We start from the raw sequence: 16,684 nt of genomic DNA on the forward strand, positions 1-16,684 counted from the left end.
GATCACAAGGAGTTACTATGCCTGGCCAACATAGTAAAACCCTGTCTCTACTAAAAATACAAAAATTAGCTGGGCATGGTGGGGCATGCCTGTAGTCCCAGCTACTTGGGAGGCTAAGGCAGGAGAATCACTTGAATCTGGGAGGCAGAGGTTGCAGTGAGCTAAGATCGCGCCACTGCACTCCAGCCTGGGCAACAAGAGTGAAACTTCATCTCAAAAAAAAAAAAAAAAAAAAAAAAGTCTAACTCTTTTACTTGTCTTTACGATGCTGTACAGTGACAGCTAATGTTTATAAGGATAAACAGGATACTTAAAGGGATTTGAAGGTAATTTACTGCAGTGGTTTCCAACTTTTTAATCACCAAGGCCTTCTTTTTACTACCCTATGTCCTGTGTTTTAAAAGATTATGTTTACCAAACTGCATTTATTAAATAATTATATTTTGCTACATAAAGGCATGTACAACACAAATCATGCCTCTGACTGGCATCATGTAAGCAGACCTAGGTACTAAAATTCCAGCCCAAAGCAAATAATTAAACATTTTCATTAGCCTTTTTATCCCTTTTGTGGGCAAACATATCACCTATCTAAGTTAGGCTTTTTGAAATATTAACTATTACTTGTAAACTGCAGATTAAAAACTAATTCATCTTTGATGGAACTTGAATCAAATTAAGGGTATTGGACTTTTGAAAGACTGAAATTTTTGTTACAGTACGGAATGTTTTCAACTGTGAATGCTGAAATAAAAGTTATTTAAGAATTACTTAGTGACTGTTTAGTATGTGCCAGGGTCCATAATTAGATGGGGCTAAAGAAGGACAGTCATTTTTCAAAGAATTTACAGTCCAGTGGGGACTGAAGGAGTACAAAGAGTTAATCTTCAGATAATCAGATAATTAGTGAAATAAAAGCCCACCTATTCAAAGCTTTTATAGGTAGCAGAAGCTAATGTAGTAGTGTCCAGTTTGTAAACCTGAATTCTGCAAAATAAAACCTACCTGTTAAGGAGGAGTCTACTTTGGAACTTTGAGAAAAGAGCCTAAATGATCAAAGTTTGCCTTCATAAGATTTTAAACAGCTAAAGAACCAAACTCCAAGAGGACCAAAGCTGAGAAAGTCAGAGTGTGATAATCTCTTTGAGGAAGAGGGGTGATGGGAATGTGGCTTAGGAGAGGTTTCTTCATACAAATATTTGATAGTGATAGAGGCAGGACAGGAAGTTGAGAAATTCTAAGCAGATGTGGCAGGCCCCCAGTGAAACCCCACCTTTGAGCCGAAAAGCCTGAAACCCACAGCCCAAAGTAAGAACTTCTATTCCTGTTTGCTTGCTCCCTCCAAGTTGGTTCTTTCTGAATAATGTCTTCTTACCAATTGAATGTTGCCTTTTCCAAAACTATCTATGGCCGCCCCACCCTCATTCTGTGCCTACAAAGACCCCAGACTCAGTCAGTAGACTGGGAGAGATGGCCAGACTTTCGGGAAGAGATAGCCAGACTTTGGGGAGAAGATGACCTGCCCTTTCTATCCCCTCTCTAGCTCCCCTCTCCACTGAGAGCCATTGTGACCACTCTATAAAATTCTCCACCTTCATCATCCTTCAAGTGTTCTACACAACCTCATTCTTCTTGGATGCCAGACAAGAGCTGGGCACCCACCAAGTTTGGCTACCCAGAAGGCTGTCACACCCGCCCTCTGCCCTCACTGGTGGCGGGTAGCCATCCCACGCAATGAGGCTAGGGGCCAGCTGAGCTGTTAACACACAGCCATCCTCAAACAGTGGCACTAAGAGAGCACTGTAACACTCCCTCTGGAGCTTTGGGGTCACAGGCACCCCTACTTGGGTACCACCACAGACCCCAAATGGGGACTTGCTCCTGAAGCTGCCCAGAGCAGCCAACTAGATCTGCAGTCATTTGCTCATGCCTGCTCTGGTCACAGGCCCTGCATAGAGCTTGCTTATGCTGGTGCCTGTAGTGGCCAGCCAGATCCTGCATTTGCTTGCTTACCTGCACACTCCTGCAAGAGGCTGAGCACAGTGGGCTGAGTAAACAGGGTGCCCCTGTCCTGAGTCCCACAAAGGAATCAAGGAAAAAAATCCTGCATCAATAGGAAATAAGACGGTCACTACCATCCCTGAGGTAGCGAGTGCATGACTATGGTAGAATAAGTGAATGCTATCCAATAATCTGCCAATATATTCCACTTGTCTTTTTTTTTTTTTTTTTTTTTTCCTGAGATGGAGTCCCACTCTGTTGCCTAGGCTGGAGTGCAGTGGCATGAACTTGGCCCATTGCAACCTCTGCCTCCTGGGTTCAAGTGATTCTCCTGCCTCAGCCTCCTGAGGAGCTGGGATTACAGGTGCAAGCCAGTACACCCAGCTAATTTTTGTAGTTTTGGTAGAGACAGCGTTCCACCATGTTGGCCAGCCTGGTCTCAAATTCCTGGTGATCTGGCTGCCTTGGCCTCCCAAAGTCCTGGGATTACAGGTGTGAGCCACTGCACCCAGCCTCACCTGTCTTGATTTTTAATGCCCTTAGAGTGAGGCCACCATCATCTCTTGCTTGTACTATTACCCAGCCTCCTAACATGCCTCCCTGATTCCAACCCTTCTCTACAGGGCAGCTGGAATGATCTTCCTTCAGAACAAATCTGATAGTGCCACCCCCTCTCTAAATTTCCACACTGATTTCCCACTACAGCCTGAAGTCCAAAGTCCTTAATGTGACATACATATTCTGATGCAATCACATTTATCCACTTGTGCCATAAATATTTACTGAGCTTTTTTTTTTTTTTGAGACAGAGTCTCGCTCTGTCACCCAGGCTGGAGTGCAGTGGTGCAATCTTGGCTCACTGCAACCTCTGCCTCCCGGGTTCAAGTGATTCTTCTGCCTCAGCCTACTGAGTAGCTGGGATTACAGGCATGTGCCACCACACCCGGCTAATTTTTGTATTTTTAGTAGAGAGTGTGTTTCACCATGTTGGTCAGGCTGGTCTCGAACTCCTGACCTCGTGATCCACCCGCATCAGCCTCCCCAAGTGCTGGGATTAGAGGCGTGAGCCACTTCACCCAGCATTATCGAGCTTTTAATATGTGTTAAGCATTGGGTGCTACAAAGCAGGGTGAGCATAAATGGACAAGTCTCTGGCCAGATGGAGGTTATAATTGTAGAAGAGAAACTAATTAGAATCATTAATAAAGTTGCAACCATAGTAAGTGCCTAAAAGGAGAGGCATATGATACTACAGTGGGGAGTCTGACCTAGTTGGGGAATGGTTTCTGCAAAGTACTTACTTTTCCTTCCTATTATTTACCCATGAACTCTCTGCAGTTCCCCAAGAATGCAGGCACCGCCCTCTTGCCCTGTGGCCATTCCACGAGATGTTCCCTGTCAAGGGGGAAATCAAATCCCGGTGAGCCCGACTCGAAAGGGGTCTCGGCGGTACAGTCTTGTGTCTCCCAAGTCCTTCCTGTTCAGGCCTCACGTATCTGCCCGTCTTTCCTGACGGACTCCTGGTGACGGTCTAGTGCCTCCACGGGCCACGGCCATGGCAAGGCAGCAACTCTAACTTGTCGCCTGCTCCACTAGGCTGAGCTCTTCCTGGACAGGGACCAGCCTTTTCCCTTTTGTCGGCTCCGTGACTCCGGGTAGATGCCCCTGAGACGTCACGCACGACGGTGGCTCACGTGGGCCAGAAGTGTTCCCCCTCTCTCCCCACGGCTTTTCTAGGAAAGCAGGAGGACTCGGTTCGACTCGATGGTGCGGCGCCCCAGCCCCGTGAAGCCTGGAGTGGTGAGGCCGGCCGCCCGCAGACTGGCAGTCAGTGACGGCGCGCAGAGAGCCCGCAGGCGGGAAGTCCTCGCAGTGAGCATCTCCAGCGAGGCCCGCGACCCCTCATCATGACTACTAGTTGGGGCGGGGACAGCATGGGCGCGGCCGCCAAGGTAGCGCCGAGTGAAGGGAAGACTGATGGGCGCCTGGAGACAAGCTCCCACAGAGGCCGCGTATTTGGAGCTGGGAGCCGGGGCCCGCCCATCCCGGTGAGCCGCTAGCTGTCCCCTCCGCCTGGGCTCCGTGCCTTGCGCCCCCTAGCGCCGTCCAGCCCTGCAGCTTTGAGGCCCTTCCGGCGCAGGCACCCCGCCCAGATCCCCTGGCGCTGCCCCGGGAGGCTCTGCCTAGCCCGGCGCCTCGAGGACCCGGGCCTCAGTGGCCAACGGCGGCGCGGGGTGCGCCCAGGCCCTGTCCCCGGGAGGCTGGACCGCCAGTCCGCGCATGAGGCCATCTGCGAGGCACGAGTGCAGGAGAGTAAAGGAGACCGGGGCTTGCTGAGTGAGGACCTCCTTCAGTGACTGGAAGGTTATTCATGAGGGCTTCTGACACTCTAAAAACGGAATTTCTCCAGGGTTTGATGAGCATCAGGGTGGTGGCTTCTTGAGTTTTGAACAGGCATCACAAATTTATCCCGCTGGAACACAGAACTGCATCTGTTCCATTTTGGGTGTTGTGTTGTGTGTGTGTTTGGAGACGGAGCCTTGCTGTTGCCCAGGCCGGAGTGCAGTGGCGTGATCTCAGCTCACTGTAACCTCCACCTCCCGGGTTAAAGCTATTCTCCTGCCTCAGCCTCCTGAGTAGCTGGGATTATAGGTGCCCACCACCACGCCAGGCTAATTTTGTATTTTTAGTAGAGAGAAGGTTTCACTATGTTGGCCAGGCTGGTCTTGAAGTCCTGACCTCAGGTGATCCACTGGCCTCGGCTTCTCAAAGTGCTTGGATTACAGGCGTGAGCCACTGCACATGGCCAGAACTCAGTCCTTATAGAACATCAGAGAATCCATACAGGTGAGAGGTCTTATAAATGCAGTGGTTATGGGAAAGATGTGAGGGGTAACTCACAACTTATTCAGCATCAAAGAATTCACAGTGGAAACTTTATGAATGCAACGAATGTTCAAAGACTTGTAATCAGAGCTCACACCTTATTCAACATCATAGAATTCATAGTGGAGGAAAGCCCTATGAATGCGACAAGCATGGGAAAGCCTTCAGATGGAGCTCGGACCTTGTGAGGCATCTGGAAATTCATACTGGAGATAAAGTTTTGGAATGTAGTGAGCATGGAAGAATTTTCAATCAGAGCTCAGGTCTAATACAGCATCAAAGAAACCAAACAGAATCATAACCCTAGGAAGACAGTAATGATAAAGATGTCAGTATGTACATATAGGAAGAGAGAAGGAGAGTTTGTTTTTGCCATAACTGCTTGGAAAATTCTAAGCTTCCTAAGAGCTAATTTTCATCTGATTCGGTGTATAGTACTTAGTCTCAGGTCATGTGCAGATATGTCCTCCCCAAATGCTTACCACAAGATAAATCAGAATTTTTTTTTTTTTTTTTTTTTTGAGGCGGAGTCTCGCTCTGTCGCCCGGGCTGGAGTGCAGTGGCCAGATTTCAGCTCACTGCAAGCTCCGCCTCCCGGGTTTACGCCATTCTCCTGCCTCAGCCTCCCGAGTAGCTGGGACTACAGGCGCCCGCCACCGCGCCCGGCTAGTTTTTGTATTTTTAGTAGAGACGAGGTTTCACCGTGTTAGCCAGGATGGTCTCGATCTCCTGACCTCGTGATCCGCCCGTCTCGGCCTCCCAAAGTGCTGGGATTACAGGCTTGAGCCACCGCGCCCGGCCAAATCAGAAATCTTGACTGGAATAAGCTTCTAGTTCCATTTCACCCCTTTATTGTCAGAGGTTCCACACCACAGGAAAATCTTGTAAATGGTGGAAGCTGCATAAAGCACCATCATCATCACAAAATGGTGTCCTTGTGTCTCCTGTTTAGCAGCACTGGGAATCTAATAGCTATCCCCTTGTCTTTTTTTTCCTTACTATGAATTGTGCCAGGGGAACAGTAAAATGGCTATGATATCCTGAACTCTAGGGTGGATGTCTTTCTGGGACAGAATCTAATCCAAAAGTCTGCAAATGGACTTAAGGTTTTCACATTAGTATAAATGTCAATATGTAGTTTAGGGAGTTTGCGTTATTCCCCCATTCCTAGCAAAATTAGACACAGAAGCAGCTAATTAAATCAGGAAAGGGAAATTGATGGTAAGTCGTAAGACCCATTGTCTTCTTTCATGTAAAAGGAGAAGTTGTGATTCAATCTATTCTGTAGGATTTGAAAGTATAATGGCACGTTGAAGTCTGACATACCGAAATCCAGGCTCTGTCAATTTCATCTCTGTAACCTTTATTGTTTCTGAGTCTTGATTTTTCTCATCTGTAAAATCAAGATAATGACATTAATACAGTCCCTTGTGGGGCGACTGTGAGGACTAAATGAGACAATTTCATTAAGTTCCTAGCATAGTTCTAGACACATAGTAGACATTCAACAAATGATAACTAATTTTATCCATAGCTCCTACGTGCAGTAATTATCCATGGCACTTTGAAGGAAAAAAGATAATATATCCCCCAACCATGACCTTGAGGATTACAAGATTCTGCACTTCCTGATCCTACTTGAAGTCAGACGGGGCTTGGCCCAGTATAAGTAAATTACAAGGATTTGGAGGGGGGGGGGGTGTTATGTACATTTTCAAGGATACTATATCTTGGAGAAACAAGTTTAATAATCTGAGAACTACACAGTTGAATAACAATTTTTCCTGGAGAGACTAGGATTAAGCTATTTTATAAAAGTATTGAGAGAAAAGCTATTTTATGAAAGTATTGAGAGACTGGATCAATCAATATCCTGCAAATTTGATAGTGAGATGAATTTATGTATGTATTTATTTATTTATTTATTTTTTTGAGACGGAGTCTCGCTCTGTCGCCCGGGCTGGAGTGCAGTGGCCGGATCTCAGCTCACTGCAAGCCCCGCCTCCCGGGTTTACGCCATTCTCCTGCCTCAGCCTCCCGAGTAGCTGGGACTAGTAGCTGGGACTGCAGGCGCCCGCCACCTCGCCCGGCTAGTTTTTTTGTATTTTTTAGTAGAGACGGGGTTTCACCATGTTAGCCAGGATGGTCTCGATCTCCTGACCTTGTGATCCGCCCGTCTCGGCCTCCCAAAGTGCTGGGATTACAGGCTTGAGCCACCGCGCCCGGCCAATAGTGAGATAAATTTATTTTTAATTAATTTTTTTTTTTTTTTTTTTTTTTGAGACGGAGTCTCGCTCTGTAGCCCAGGCTGGAGTGCAGTGGCACGATCTCAGCTCATTGCAACTTCTGCTTCCTGGGTTCAAACGATTCTTCTGTCTCCTGAGTAGTGGGGACTACAGGCGCCTGCCACCACGCCGGGCTAACCTTTTTGTATTTTTAATAGAGACAGGGTTTCACCATACTGGCCACCACGTCTCAAAAAAATAATAATAATAAAAATAAAAATTAAAAAATTAAAAATAAACAAAAAAACACCAACTCCTATTTCCCGCACCGCAATAAAATTAACCTTAGAATTCTTTTTTCTCCTCCCCTCCCCGTACCCGGCCAGTGGTTGGGGAATATTTTTTCGTGGAGGGAACCGTCTTCCTCAGCTGTGACCCTCTCATCAGGTCTGGGAAGAGGTAACTGGAAAATAGAACTCTTGGCCGGGCGCGGTGGCTCAAGCCTGTAATCCCAGCACTTTGGGAGGCCGAGACGGGCGGATCACGAAGTCAGAAGATCGAGGCCATCCTGGCTCACACGGTGAAACCCCCCCCCCCCGCCCCCGTCTCTACTAAAAAAATACAAAAAACTAGCCGGGCGCGGTGGCGGGCGCCTGTAGTCCCAGCTACTCGGGAGGCTGAGGCAGGAGAATGGCGTAAACCCGGGAGGCGGAGCTTGCAGTGTGCTGAGATGCGGCCACTGCACTCCAGCATGGGCAACAGAGCGAGACTCCGTCTCAAAAAAAAAAAAAGAAAAGAAAATAGAACTCCTGGATAAGTGTTACCACAGGCCATGCACAAGGCCAGAATTTCCCTGACATCTGTCCGCCAGCACCGCCCTTTCAGGTACAACTCCACAAGAGACCCGCCAAACTTGGTGAAGTCACCCGCTTACAGGGCTCGCTCTCCACCTGAGCAAGGACTGCAATTCCCAGGGGCCTCCAGGGCATCCGGCCGCGCCATTCCAGTCATGCAGGCGGCGCGCTCTTTCCTGCTCGGCTCAAGTACGGGAACCGGTTCCCGGGCTCCCAGCCTTTCGGCAGGACCCACGCGCCTGGGCCAAAGTCCGCAGCGGAAGCCGGCGTCGCGGAGGCTTCTGGGAGATGGAGGCCGAGGCTGCGACCTGCGCAGGCGCAAACCTGCAGCTGGGAGTGAGGGCTGGAAGTGGCGCGGTTCGGGGCAGCGCCCCGATGGAACCTCCTGGTCCTGTGAGGTGAGTGTTGGCGGCGGCTTCCCCGAGGTCCACCTCTCGGCTTGGCTTTTGCCCATCCCGCAGGCAGCGGCGGCTCTGCAGTGAGCAGGCCTGGCAGGCAGCTCCGCGGGCGTGTTTGGAGAGGGGTTTGGGTTGCCCACGGTGCCCGCGCTGCGCTGCCCGCGTTGCGTCACGTGCCGTGGAGGGGGGTCTTGATGTCCCTCTAATCTTTTCTCGAGACCCCTGGGTAGGGAGTGAAGGGTGGGAGGGGGAGTTGTACCTGGCCTGGACGACGGCCCCCTTCCCGGGCTCCCGGGCGGGCACCTGCTCCAGGCCGGGGTAGAGAAGTTTTGCTGGGGCCAGCGCCGCCGGGCATCACCCTGGGAGACAGGAGCTCCGCGTTTTGCTTCGCGCCTCCTTTGTCTTCGGCCAGCGGCCCCTCTTTGTGCTCCTTTCGTGGCCTCTGATGCGTCCCACCTCCTTCCCTGTGTGAAAGGAAAATAAAATCTCAGGACCCCAAACTTACTATGCCAAAGGGAAGAGTTAAGCTTGGAAACTGAGTCACGGAAAAAAACTGCTTTTCCTTTTGTTCCTAAACCGATAGCTGCAAGACTGAAAGCAACATATGCCCCCAGGTGGCCTCCCTCACCCTGGCAATGTAAATGAACAGCCCAGCTTCACCGGACCAGACTAGAAATCCTTCCTCCACCCGGAGACAAAGCTATTTGACTTCTTCCTCTACTCTATATCTACTTTATCTTGTGGAAAATGCAGATTTACTGAGCACGAGACAAATTCATAATTGACTTCCTCTTTTCACGTGCAACAGGTGAACTCAGCTCTAATCAAATCCTCACAAGAATGCGGCCACTTACCTCACTACATACCCCCCCTCTTCTTTACTCCTTCCCCTCCTGCCAGCTTTCTCCCCATTAAATTGAAACCCTCAAAACCCTCGGTGGTAAAAGTGCGGGCCGCGGATCTTACTGTGGCTTGTGTGTCTTTTTCCTGGCTGCATCCTCAACCTTAGCAAAGTAACCCCTAAATTGGTTGAGACCTATCTCAGCTGCTTTTGTGGTTTACACCTGTTAGATTCCTTGACGCAGGTCACTGTACCCGAGTTTTGTTCATAGCTGCCCCTTAATAGGGCTTCTGCGTTTGAATGAGATCCAACTCCTTGGAGGGGACTTAACGACTTAACGTTTTTCTTTTGCTGAAACTGCTACTTCAGAAAATTTTTAAAGCAGGGAGGAGCCTCCCCAGCAAACCCCACCTTGCAGTGAAAGCTGCTTGGCTCTGGGCTCTGCATCTGGAAACTTGGGTTTTGCTTCAAACTTGTTTCTTCCCAATAGTCATTTCTTCCCATAGGCCCCCACAACTTTTTTTTTCTTGATATTTTTTCCTGTTAATGGCGTTTATTTAGCTGTATTGTAGAAAACCACTTTACATCCCCGTCTCTACAACAATGCAAGCTTCTCAAAAACATTGACTTAGTACATCAGAATTCTCGGGAGGGGTGGAAGAAAAAGCCGGACTAAAGGGTATATATAGTACAGGGTTTGACTCTTTGTAGTGCTGAGTATATGTTTAATGAACGAAAAAAAGAAGAAGAGGCCAGGCATGGTGGCTCATGCCTGTAATCCTGCCACTTTGGGAGGCCGAGGCGGGTGGATCACCTGAGGTCAGGAGTTCAAGACCAGCCTGGCCAATATGGCAAAACCCTGTCCCTACTAAAAATACAAAAAAATTAGCTGGGCGTGGTGGCGGGCGCCTGTAATCCCAGCTACTCGGGAGGCCGAGGTAGGAGAATCTCTAGAACCCTGGGGGTGGAGGTTGCAGTGAGCTGAGATCGCGCCACTGCACTCCAGCCTGGGTAACAGAGTGAGACTCTGTCTCAAAAAAAAAAAAAAAGGAGAGGAGGAATGATTTCTTCTTATGTTACAGGGGGCCCTTGCAATATTTCAGCTGGTATGAGCCTTCTGCAGAGCTAGTCCAGACTAGAATGGCTGTATCACTAACAGCAGCTGAAACTCTGGCCCTTCAGGGTACACGGGGACAAGAGAAGATTATGATGATGGAACCAAAGGAAGAGGAACAGTCTTGTGAGTATGAGACCAGGCTACCTGGGAACCACTCTACCAGTCAAGAGATCTTCCGCCAACGCTTCAGGCATCTCCGCTACCAGGAGACTCCTGGTCCCCGGGAGGCCTTGAGCCAACTACGGGTACTCTGCTGTGAGTGGCTAAGGCCAGAGAAACACACGAAGGAGCAGATCCTGGAGTTCCTGGTGCTAGAACAATTCTTGACCATCCTGCCTGAGGAGCTCCAGTCGTGGGTGCGGGGACATCACCCTAAGAGTGGAGAGGAGGCTGTGACTGTGCTGGAGGATTTAGAGAAAGGACTTGAACCAGAGCCGCAGGTGGGAAGGGGGATTTGGTCTGTTATGGGAGCCAGATCAATGACCTTCAGGCTGGACAGAGGGGCAGCAGTAGGGGGAGTTGCCAAGTTCAAACCTCTCTTGGGCCAGGTAGAGCAGTTAGTATGTGTTTCTGTGTCTGTCTTTTCCGCCCTCGAGCCCTGAATGAGAAAGAGACTCTAGTTCCTCTTCCTTCCCTTGTGCTGACTCCGAGGAGGCTCTCTAAAGTCTTCTTGGAAGCTTTGGTCCAAGGAGGGTCACATCTGCAAGTGTCCAGGCAGGGGACAGGAACCACACTAGTAATTTGAAGAAAATTTAAAACTGAGTGGTGCCTGATCACCTCCAGGTCCCAGGCCCTGCACATGGACCTGCACAGGAAGAGCCATGGGAGAAGAAGGAATCTCTGGGAGCAGCCCAGGAAGCACTGAGCATCCGACTCCAGCCTAAGGAGACCCAGCCTTTCCCAAAGAGTGGTGAGGAGCAGGATTCTGTGGGGAGGGAGAGGAGAAAGAGGGATGATAAAGGGCACAGTACCTAGTACCTGTAAAGGGTAAATAGTAGTAGGCACTTAAATGTTTGGTATCGTCACAGCCTTACTATTCTTATCTCTTAGGTGAGAGACTTTGCCTGTTTCATCACTTGTAAAATTAGGAGTAAGAATAACCTGCCTCATAAGATAGCTCTGAGGATTAAGCTGAACTTGGGTCATATCTAGATATAAAGCCTGGCCAGCGTCTCTTAACTTTAGAGAGCCCTAAATCAGGACCAGGAAATACTTCATTCACTTATGCCTTATCATCTTCACTGCACTTAACTCCTAGTCTATAATAACTCTGCCCTGAGCTAGAGGCCAGCCTTGAGATCCTTTTTTTTTTTTTTTTTTAAACTCCTGAGGCCTCGCGAAACACACTTTTTAAGCCATAAAGCACTCCTGTGTGAGATACAGCCTGTCATCACCTTTACCACCTCTTCCTCATGTAAACAGCCCTTGTCATCACATTATCTACCACCTCTTCCTCATGTAAACAACCCTATTTGAAACTCTCTTATGTGTGCCCTCACCTTCTACCCTTCAGATTCACTACAGAAACTTCCTTCTTGGCCTGCATACATACCGGCAAACAACCTCTCCTCTCTGCCAGTGGCAAACACTATACTTAGAGCCTCAGGGGTGTGAACTCTCCTTGTTGACCTCTGTAGCATCGTGACCATATTGTGAATAGGCTGCTAAACAAAAAGAGTCTACTTGATACTTGCTTTTACACCATAACCCCTCCCCGACATCACTATCACCAAACCAAGGCATTTGAAAAAATCAAATTCTTGTTAGTTACAAAATGGGAAAAAATAGAAATGGAGATTAATTAGATTAATTAATTAGATTCTGTCCCAAAAGTATGTTTCTACTTCTTAGCTCTTCTTTCTTCTTTGCCTTTTTTTCAGACTTTTTCTTGTCTCCTTAACTTCTGTTTAGTAAGCCTGTATTCATTTATCACTTTTATTACTTTACTTTCAAAAAGAAGCTAGCTATTGTGTGATTTTTTTTTTCCTCTATAGCAAGCATATTTCAGATTTTTTTAACCACAGCATTTAACCTGAAAAAACAAATTTTTAAAAATCAAATGATCTTGGCTGGGCACAGTGGCTCTCACCTATAATCCCAGCACTTTGGGAGGCTGAGGCAGGCGGATCACTTGGGGTCAGGAGTTCAAGACCAGCCTGGCTAACATGGCGAAACCCTGTCTCTACTAAAAATACAAAAATTAGCCGGGTGTGGTGGTACGCACCTGTAATCCCAGCTACTGGGGAGGCTGACGCATGAGAATCACTTGAACCAGGGAAGCGGAGGTTACAGTGAGCCAAGACCATGCCTCTACACTCCAGCCTGGGCGACAGAAAAAAAAAAAAAAAGTCAAATGACCTTGAGTTATCTTAAAGCAGTTGGTTTCTGTTCTCCTTAGGCTATAGGGAGTGTTACAACAGATAAAACATAAAATGTGCTATGGACATTTAAAAACAAAAAGGCAGGCCGGGCGCGGTGGCTCAAGCCTCTAATCCCAGCACTTTGGGAGGCCGAGACGGGCGGATCACGAGGTCAGGAGATCGAGACCATCCTGGCTAACACTGTGAAACCCCGTCTCTACTAAAAAATACAAAAAACTAGCCGGGCGAGGTGGCGGGCGCCTGTAGTCCCAGCTGCTCGGGAGGCTGAGGCAGGAGAATGGCGTAAACCCGGGAGGCGGAGCTTGCGGTGAGCTGAGATCCCGCCGCTGCACTCCAGCCTGGGCGACAGAGCAAGACTCCGTCTCAAAAAAAAAAAAAAAACAAAACAAAAAGGCAACGCACTCTTTTTCCCTTTTTAAGGAAGAGAAAGGCAGAAATCACCAAGCAGATAGGAGGCAGGGAGCTGGAAGTCCTTTTGGTAAAGGAAGCAGTTAGTTGAGGATCCTCTAAAGAGACTATAGATTTATGCAGCTGGGAAATGGATGGGCAGAGGTGAAGGTTGCAGAGCCAGGAAGGGCACAGTTTTTTTGCCTTTAGAAACCTCCCTTTTCCAGGCTGGGTGCGGTGGCTCAAGCCTGTAATCCCAGCACTTTGGGAGGCCGAGACGGGCGGATCATGAGGTCAGGAGATCGAGACCATCCTGGCTAACATGGTGAAACCCCGTCTCTACTAAAAAAATACAAAAAACTAGCCGGGCGAGGTGGCGGGCGCCTGTAGTCCCAGCTACTCTGGAGGCTGAGGCAGGAGAATGGCGGGAACCCGGGAGGTGGAGCTTGCAGTGAGCTGAGATCTGGCCACTGCACTCCAGCCTGGGCCACAGAGCGAGACTCCGTCTCAAAAAAAAAAAAAAAAAAAAACTCCCTTTTCCTTAACCCTAATGATTCTTGTTTTTTCCTTTCATCACACCATCACTCCCTGATTCCTTGAAAATATGAAAAATCCTTAAAAAAAGACCATGCTTTTGTAATTGCCTTCATTTTTTCTTTTTTTGAGATGGAGTCTTGCTCTGTCTCCCCGGCTAGAGTGCAGTGGCACGATCTCGGCTCACTGCAAGCTCCGCCTCCCGGGTTCATGCAATTCTCCTGCCTCAGCCTCCCGAGGAGCTAGGACTACAGGCGCCTGCCACCTCACCCGGCTAGCTTTTTGTATTTTTTTTGGTAGAGACGGGGTTTCACCGTGTTAGCCAGGATGGTCTGGATCTCCTGACCTCGTGATCCGCCCGCCTCAGCCTCCCAAAGTGCTGGGATTACAGGCGTGAGCCACCGCATCCGGCTTGCCTTCATTTTTTCAATACAACTTCTTTAGTGTTTCATTATGGAGAAATTAGGGGAAAAAAAGCAGACAAATGGGAGAAATTAAAAAGCAGAAACTCTCTTCTCTGTGTAGTCCCATCACCAAGAGATAACCGTTGGTAATATCCAAGTAAATATTCTTCCAGTCTTTGTCATATATATAGTAGTTTTTAAGCATTTGTTTTCATTCCAGAAATGTAAATTTTAATCTAAGTGTCATTTCTTCATACATCCAGAACAGGTATATTTACATTTTCTGTCAGTTGTTACAGAAGATGGCCCAGAGCCCAAGGACAAAGGATCATTGCCACAACCACCCATTACTGAAGTGGAATCACAGGTGTCCTCAGAAAATCTTGCTACTGACACCTCTACATTTGAAGCTACCTCCGAGGGTACCTTACAACTGCAACAGAGAAATCCCAAAGCGCAGACACTGAGGTGGTCCCCTGCTCAGGGGAAAAGTTTCATGCAGATGGTTGTCACCCATAAGGAAATTCCCACAGGGAAAAAAGACCATGAATGTAGTGAATGTGGTAAAACCTTCATTTATAACTCACATCTTGTTGTCCATCAGAGAGTTCATTCTGGAGAGAAACCCTATAAGTGTAGTGACTGTGGGAAAACTTTCAAACAGAGCTCAAACCTCGGTCAGCATCAGAGAATTCATACAGGAGAGAAACCCTTCGAATGTAACGAATGTGGGAAGGCCTTCAGGTGGGGTGCTCATCTTGTTCAGCATCAGAGGATTCACTCAGGAGAGAAGCCCTATGAGTGTAATGAGTGTGGGAAGGCCTTTAGTCAAAGCTCATATCTCAGTCAGCATCGGAGAGTTCACAGTGGAGAGAAACCTTTTATATGTAAAGAATGTGGGAAAGCTTATGGATGGTGCTCAGAACTCATTAGACATCGGAGAGTTCATGCCAGAAAAGAGCCTTCCCATTGAATTGAAGGGGAGAACGTCTCCAGACAGGATTCTACATTGGTCTAATCTACTTTAGGACTGGATCCCATAAAAGTTATAAGCTCCTTAAGATTTTTCCTGTGTCTTTCTTGATTTAGGAAAAACTGTTTACTTAGTTCTGCCTGTAGACCATCCCTTCATGTCCTTTGATTAAGATACTGATATTCATTAGGACGCCTTTGGCCGCAAGTAGTAGCTAAGTTGGTTTGCTTCTTTCTAGCATGATCTGCCTAGTTTGCCCACCAATAATGTCTACTTCATTATAATTTTTTCTTTTTTTTTTTTTTTTTGAGATGGAATCTTGCTCTCTCGCCAGGCTGGAGTGCAGTGGCATGATCTCAGCTCACTGCAACCTCCACCTCCTGGGTTCAAGTGATCCTCCTGCCTCAGCCTCCCAAGTAGCTGAGACTACAGGCATGCGCCACCACCACCATGCCCAGCTAATTTTTTGTATTTTTAGTAGAGATGGGGTTTCACCATGTTGGTTAGGCTGGTCTCAAACTCTTGACCCTATGATCTGCCCACCTCTGCCTCCCAAAGTGCTGGGATTACAGGCCTGAGACACGATGCCTAGTTACTTCATTAGAGTTTTGGTTTTTTTGTTTTTTTGTTTTTTGTTTTGAGATGGAGTCTTACTCTGTAGCCCAGGCTGGAGTGCACTGGTGCGATCTCAGCTCACTGCAAGCTCCACCCCCCAGGTTTACGCCATTCTCCTGCCTCAGACTCCCGAGTAGCTGGGACTATAGGCGCGTGCCACCATGCCCGGCTAATTTTTTTGTATTTTTAGTAGAGAAGGGTTTCATCATGTTAATCAGGATGGTCTTGAACTCCTGACTTTGTGATCCACCCACCTCGGCCTCCCAAAATGCTGGGATTACAGGTGTGAGCCACTGCGCCCGTCCTTCATTAGAATTTTTAACCAGGTACTGAGCAGCTGCTTGAGAAGTGTTATATTTATCGTGAATGGGGCTTTGGTCTGGCTCCCCCCTTTTTTTTGTTGTTGTTGGTAGAGATGGAGTCTCACTATGTTGCCCAGGCTGGTGCCAAACTCCTGGCCTCAAGCAATCCTCCCGCCTTGGCCTTCCAAAGTATGGGGATTACAGGCATGAGCTGCACTGCCTGACCAGTTCTGGCCATTTCTCAGACCCATACTAGTCTGCCTGCTCAGACGGGGTCATATCTGCAAATGTCCAGGCAGGGAACAAAAACCACACTAGTAATTTGAAGAAAATTTAAAGAAGTATTAACTAGTAAAAGGAGTATTTGCTAAAGGGAGTAAAGAGATCTCTAAAGAATATAGGGAAAAAAAAAAAAAGAATATAGGGGCTGGGCGTGGTGGCTCATGCCTATAATCCCAACACATTGAGAGGCTGAGGCAATTGAACCACTTGAGGTCAGGAGTTTGAGACTAACCTGGCCAACATGGTGAAACCCCATCTCTACTAAAAAGACAAAAAAAAAAAAAAGTATCCGGGCATGGTGGTGGCGGGCGCCTATAATCCCAGCTATTCAGGGTGGCTGAGGTAGGAGAATTGCCTGAACCTGGGAGGCAGAGGTTGCAGTGAGCCGGGATCGTGCCGCTGCACTCCAGCCTGGGTGACAGAGTGAGACTCCATCTCAAACAAACCAAAATAATATAGGAATAGGCCAGGCATGATGGCTCAC

General features: G+C 48.0%; 2 protein-coding genes across 11 annotated transcripts in view; one reads left to right on the forward strand and one right to left on the reverse strand.

Annotated features, from left to right (window-relative positions):
- Nucleotides 1–16,684, reverse strand: part of LOC115894765 (translation initiation factor IF-2-like) — a 101,848-nt gene that overhangs the window by 77,478 nt on the left and 7,686 nt on the right. For 3 of the 7 annotated variants that reach the window (XR_004054937.1, XR_004054936.1, XR_004054934.1), the window contains exons 2-3: nucleotides 8,047–8,828; nucleotides 6,214–6,280 (exon numbers count right to left, since the gene is read on the reverse strand). Coding sequence is in view for 1 of the 7 variants with exons in the window: in XM_030922899.1 (XP_030778759.1) it covers nucleotides 8,567–8,828 (262 nt within the window). In the remaining 6 variants the exon portion in view is untranslated. Of the gene's footprint in view, nucleotides 1–3,302; nucleotides 4,626–4,965; nucleotides 5,191–6,213; nucleotides 6,281–8,041; nucleotides 8,829–16,684 lie in introns of those variants that run through there. The other 4 variants (XR_004054935.1, XR_004054933.1, XR_004054938.1 and 1 more) reach the window with 3 other exon arrangements.
- On the forward strand, nucleotides 7,898–15,091 carry ZNF232 (zinc finger protein 232). 4 transcript variants are annotated; one of them, XM_030922897.1, is made up of 4 exons: nucleotides 7,898–8,364; nucleotides 10,388–10,762; nucleotides 11,106–11,232; nucleotides 14,328–15,091. In XM_030922897.1, the coding sequence occupies exons 1-4, from the start codon at nucleotides 7,945–7,947 to the stop codon at nucleotides 14,999–15,001; spliced, it is 1,596 nt and encodes a 531-aa protein (XP_030778757.1). In that variant the 5' UTR covers nucleotides 7,898–7,944; the 3' UTR covers nucleotides 15,002–15,091. The 4 variants fall into 4 exon arrangements, with proteins under 4 accessions (XP_030778757.1, XP_030778756.1, XP_030778755.1 ...); XM_030922896.1 differs by having other exon boundaries at nucleotides 7,899–8,364; nucleotides 14,319–15,091; XM_030922895.1 differs by having other exon boundaries at nucleotides 7,900–8,364; nucleotides 14,292–15,091.

This window comes from Rhinopithecus roxellana, chromosome 19 (assembly GCF_007565055.1).
Source record: "Rhinopithecus roxellana isolate Shanxi Qingling chromosome 19, ASM756505v1, whole genome shotgun sequence".
In the NCBI taxonomy this organism is placed as follows: domain Eukaryota; kingdom Metazoa; phylum Chordata; class Mammalia; order Primates; family Cercopithecidae; genus Rhinopithecus; species Rhinopithecus roxellana.

What these genes read in the sequence shown, in the direction of transcription:
- ZNF232 (XM_030922895.1), top strand. Translation starts at nt 7,945, where the DNA reads ATGCACAAGGCCAGAATTTCCCTGACATCTGTCCGCCAGCACCGCCCT. An exon ending in GACTTGAACCAGAGCCGCAG is followed by an intron (nt 10,763 to 11,105) that starts GTGGGAAGGGGG and finishes GATCACCTCCAG; the next exon opens with GTCCCAGGCCCTGCACATGG. An exon ending in CCAGCCTTTCCCAAAGAGTG is followed by an intron (nt 11,233 to 14,291) that starts GTGAGGAGCAGG and finishes TCATACATCCAG; the next exon opens with AACAGGTATATTTACATTTT.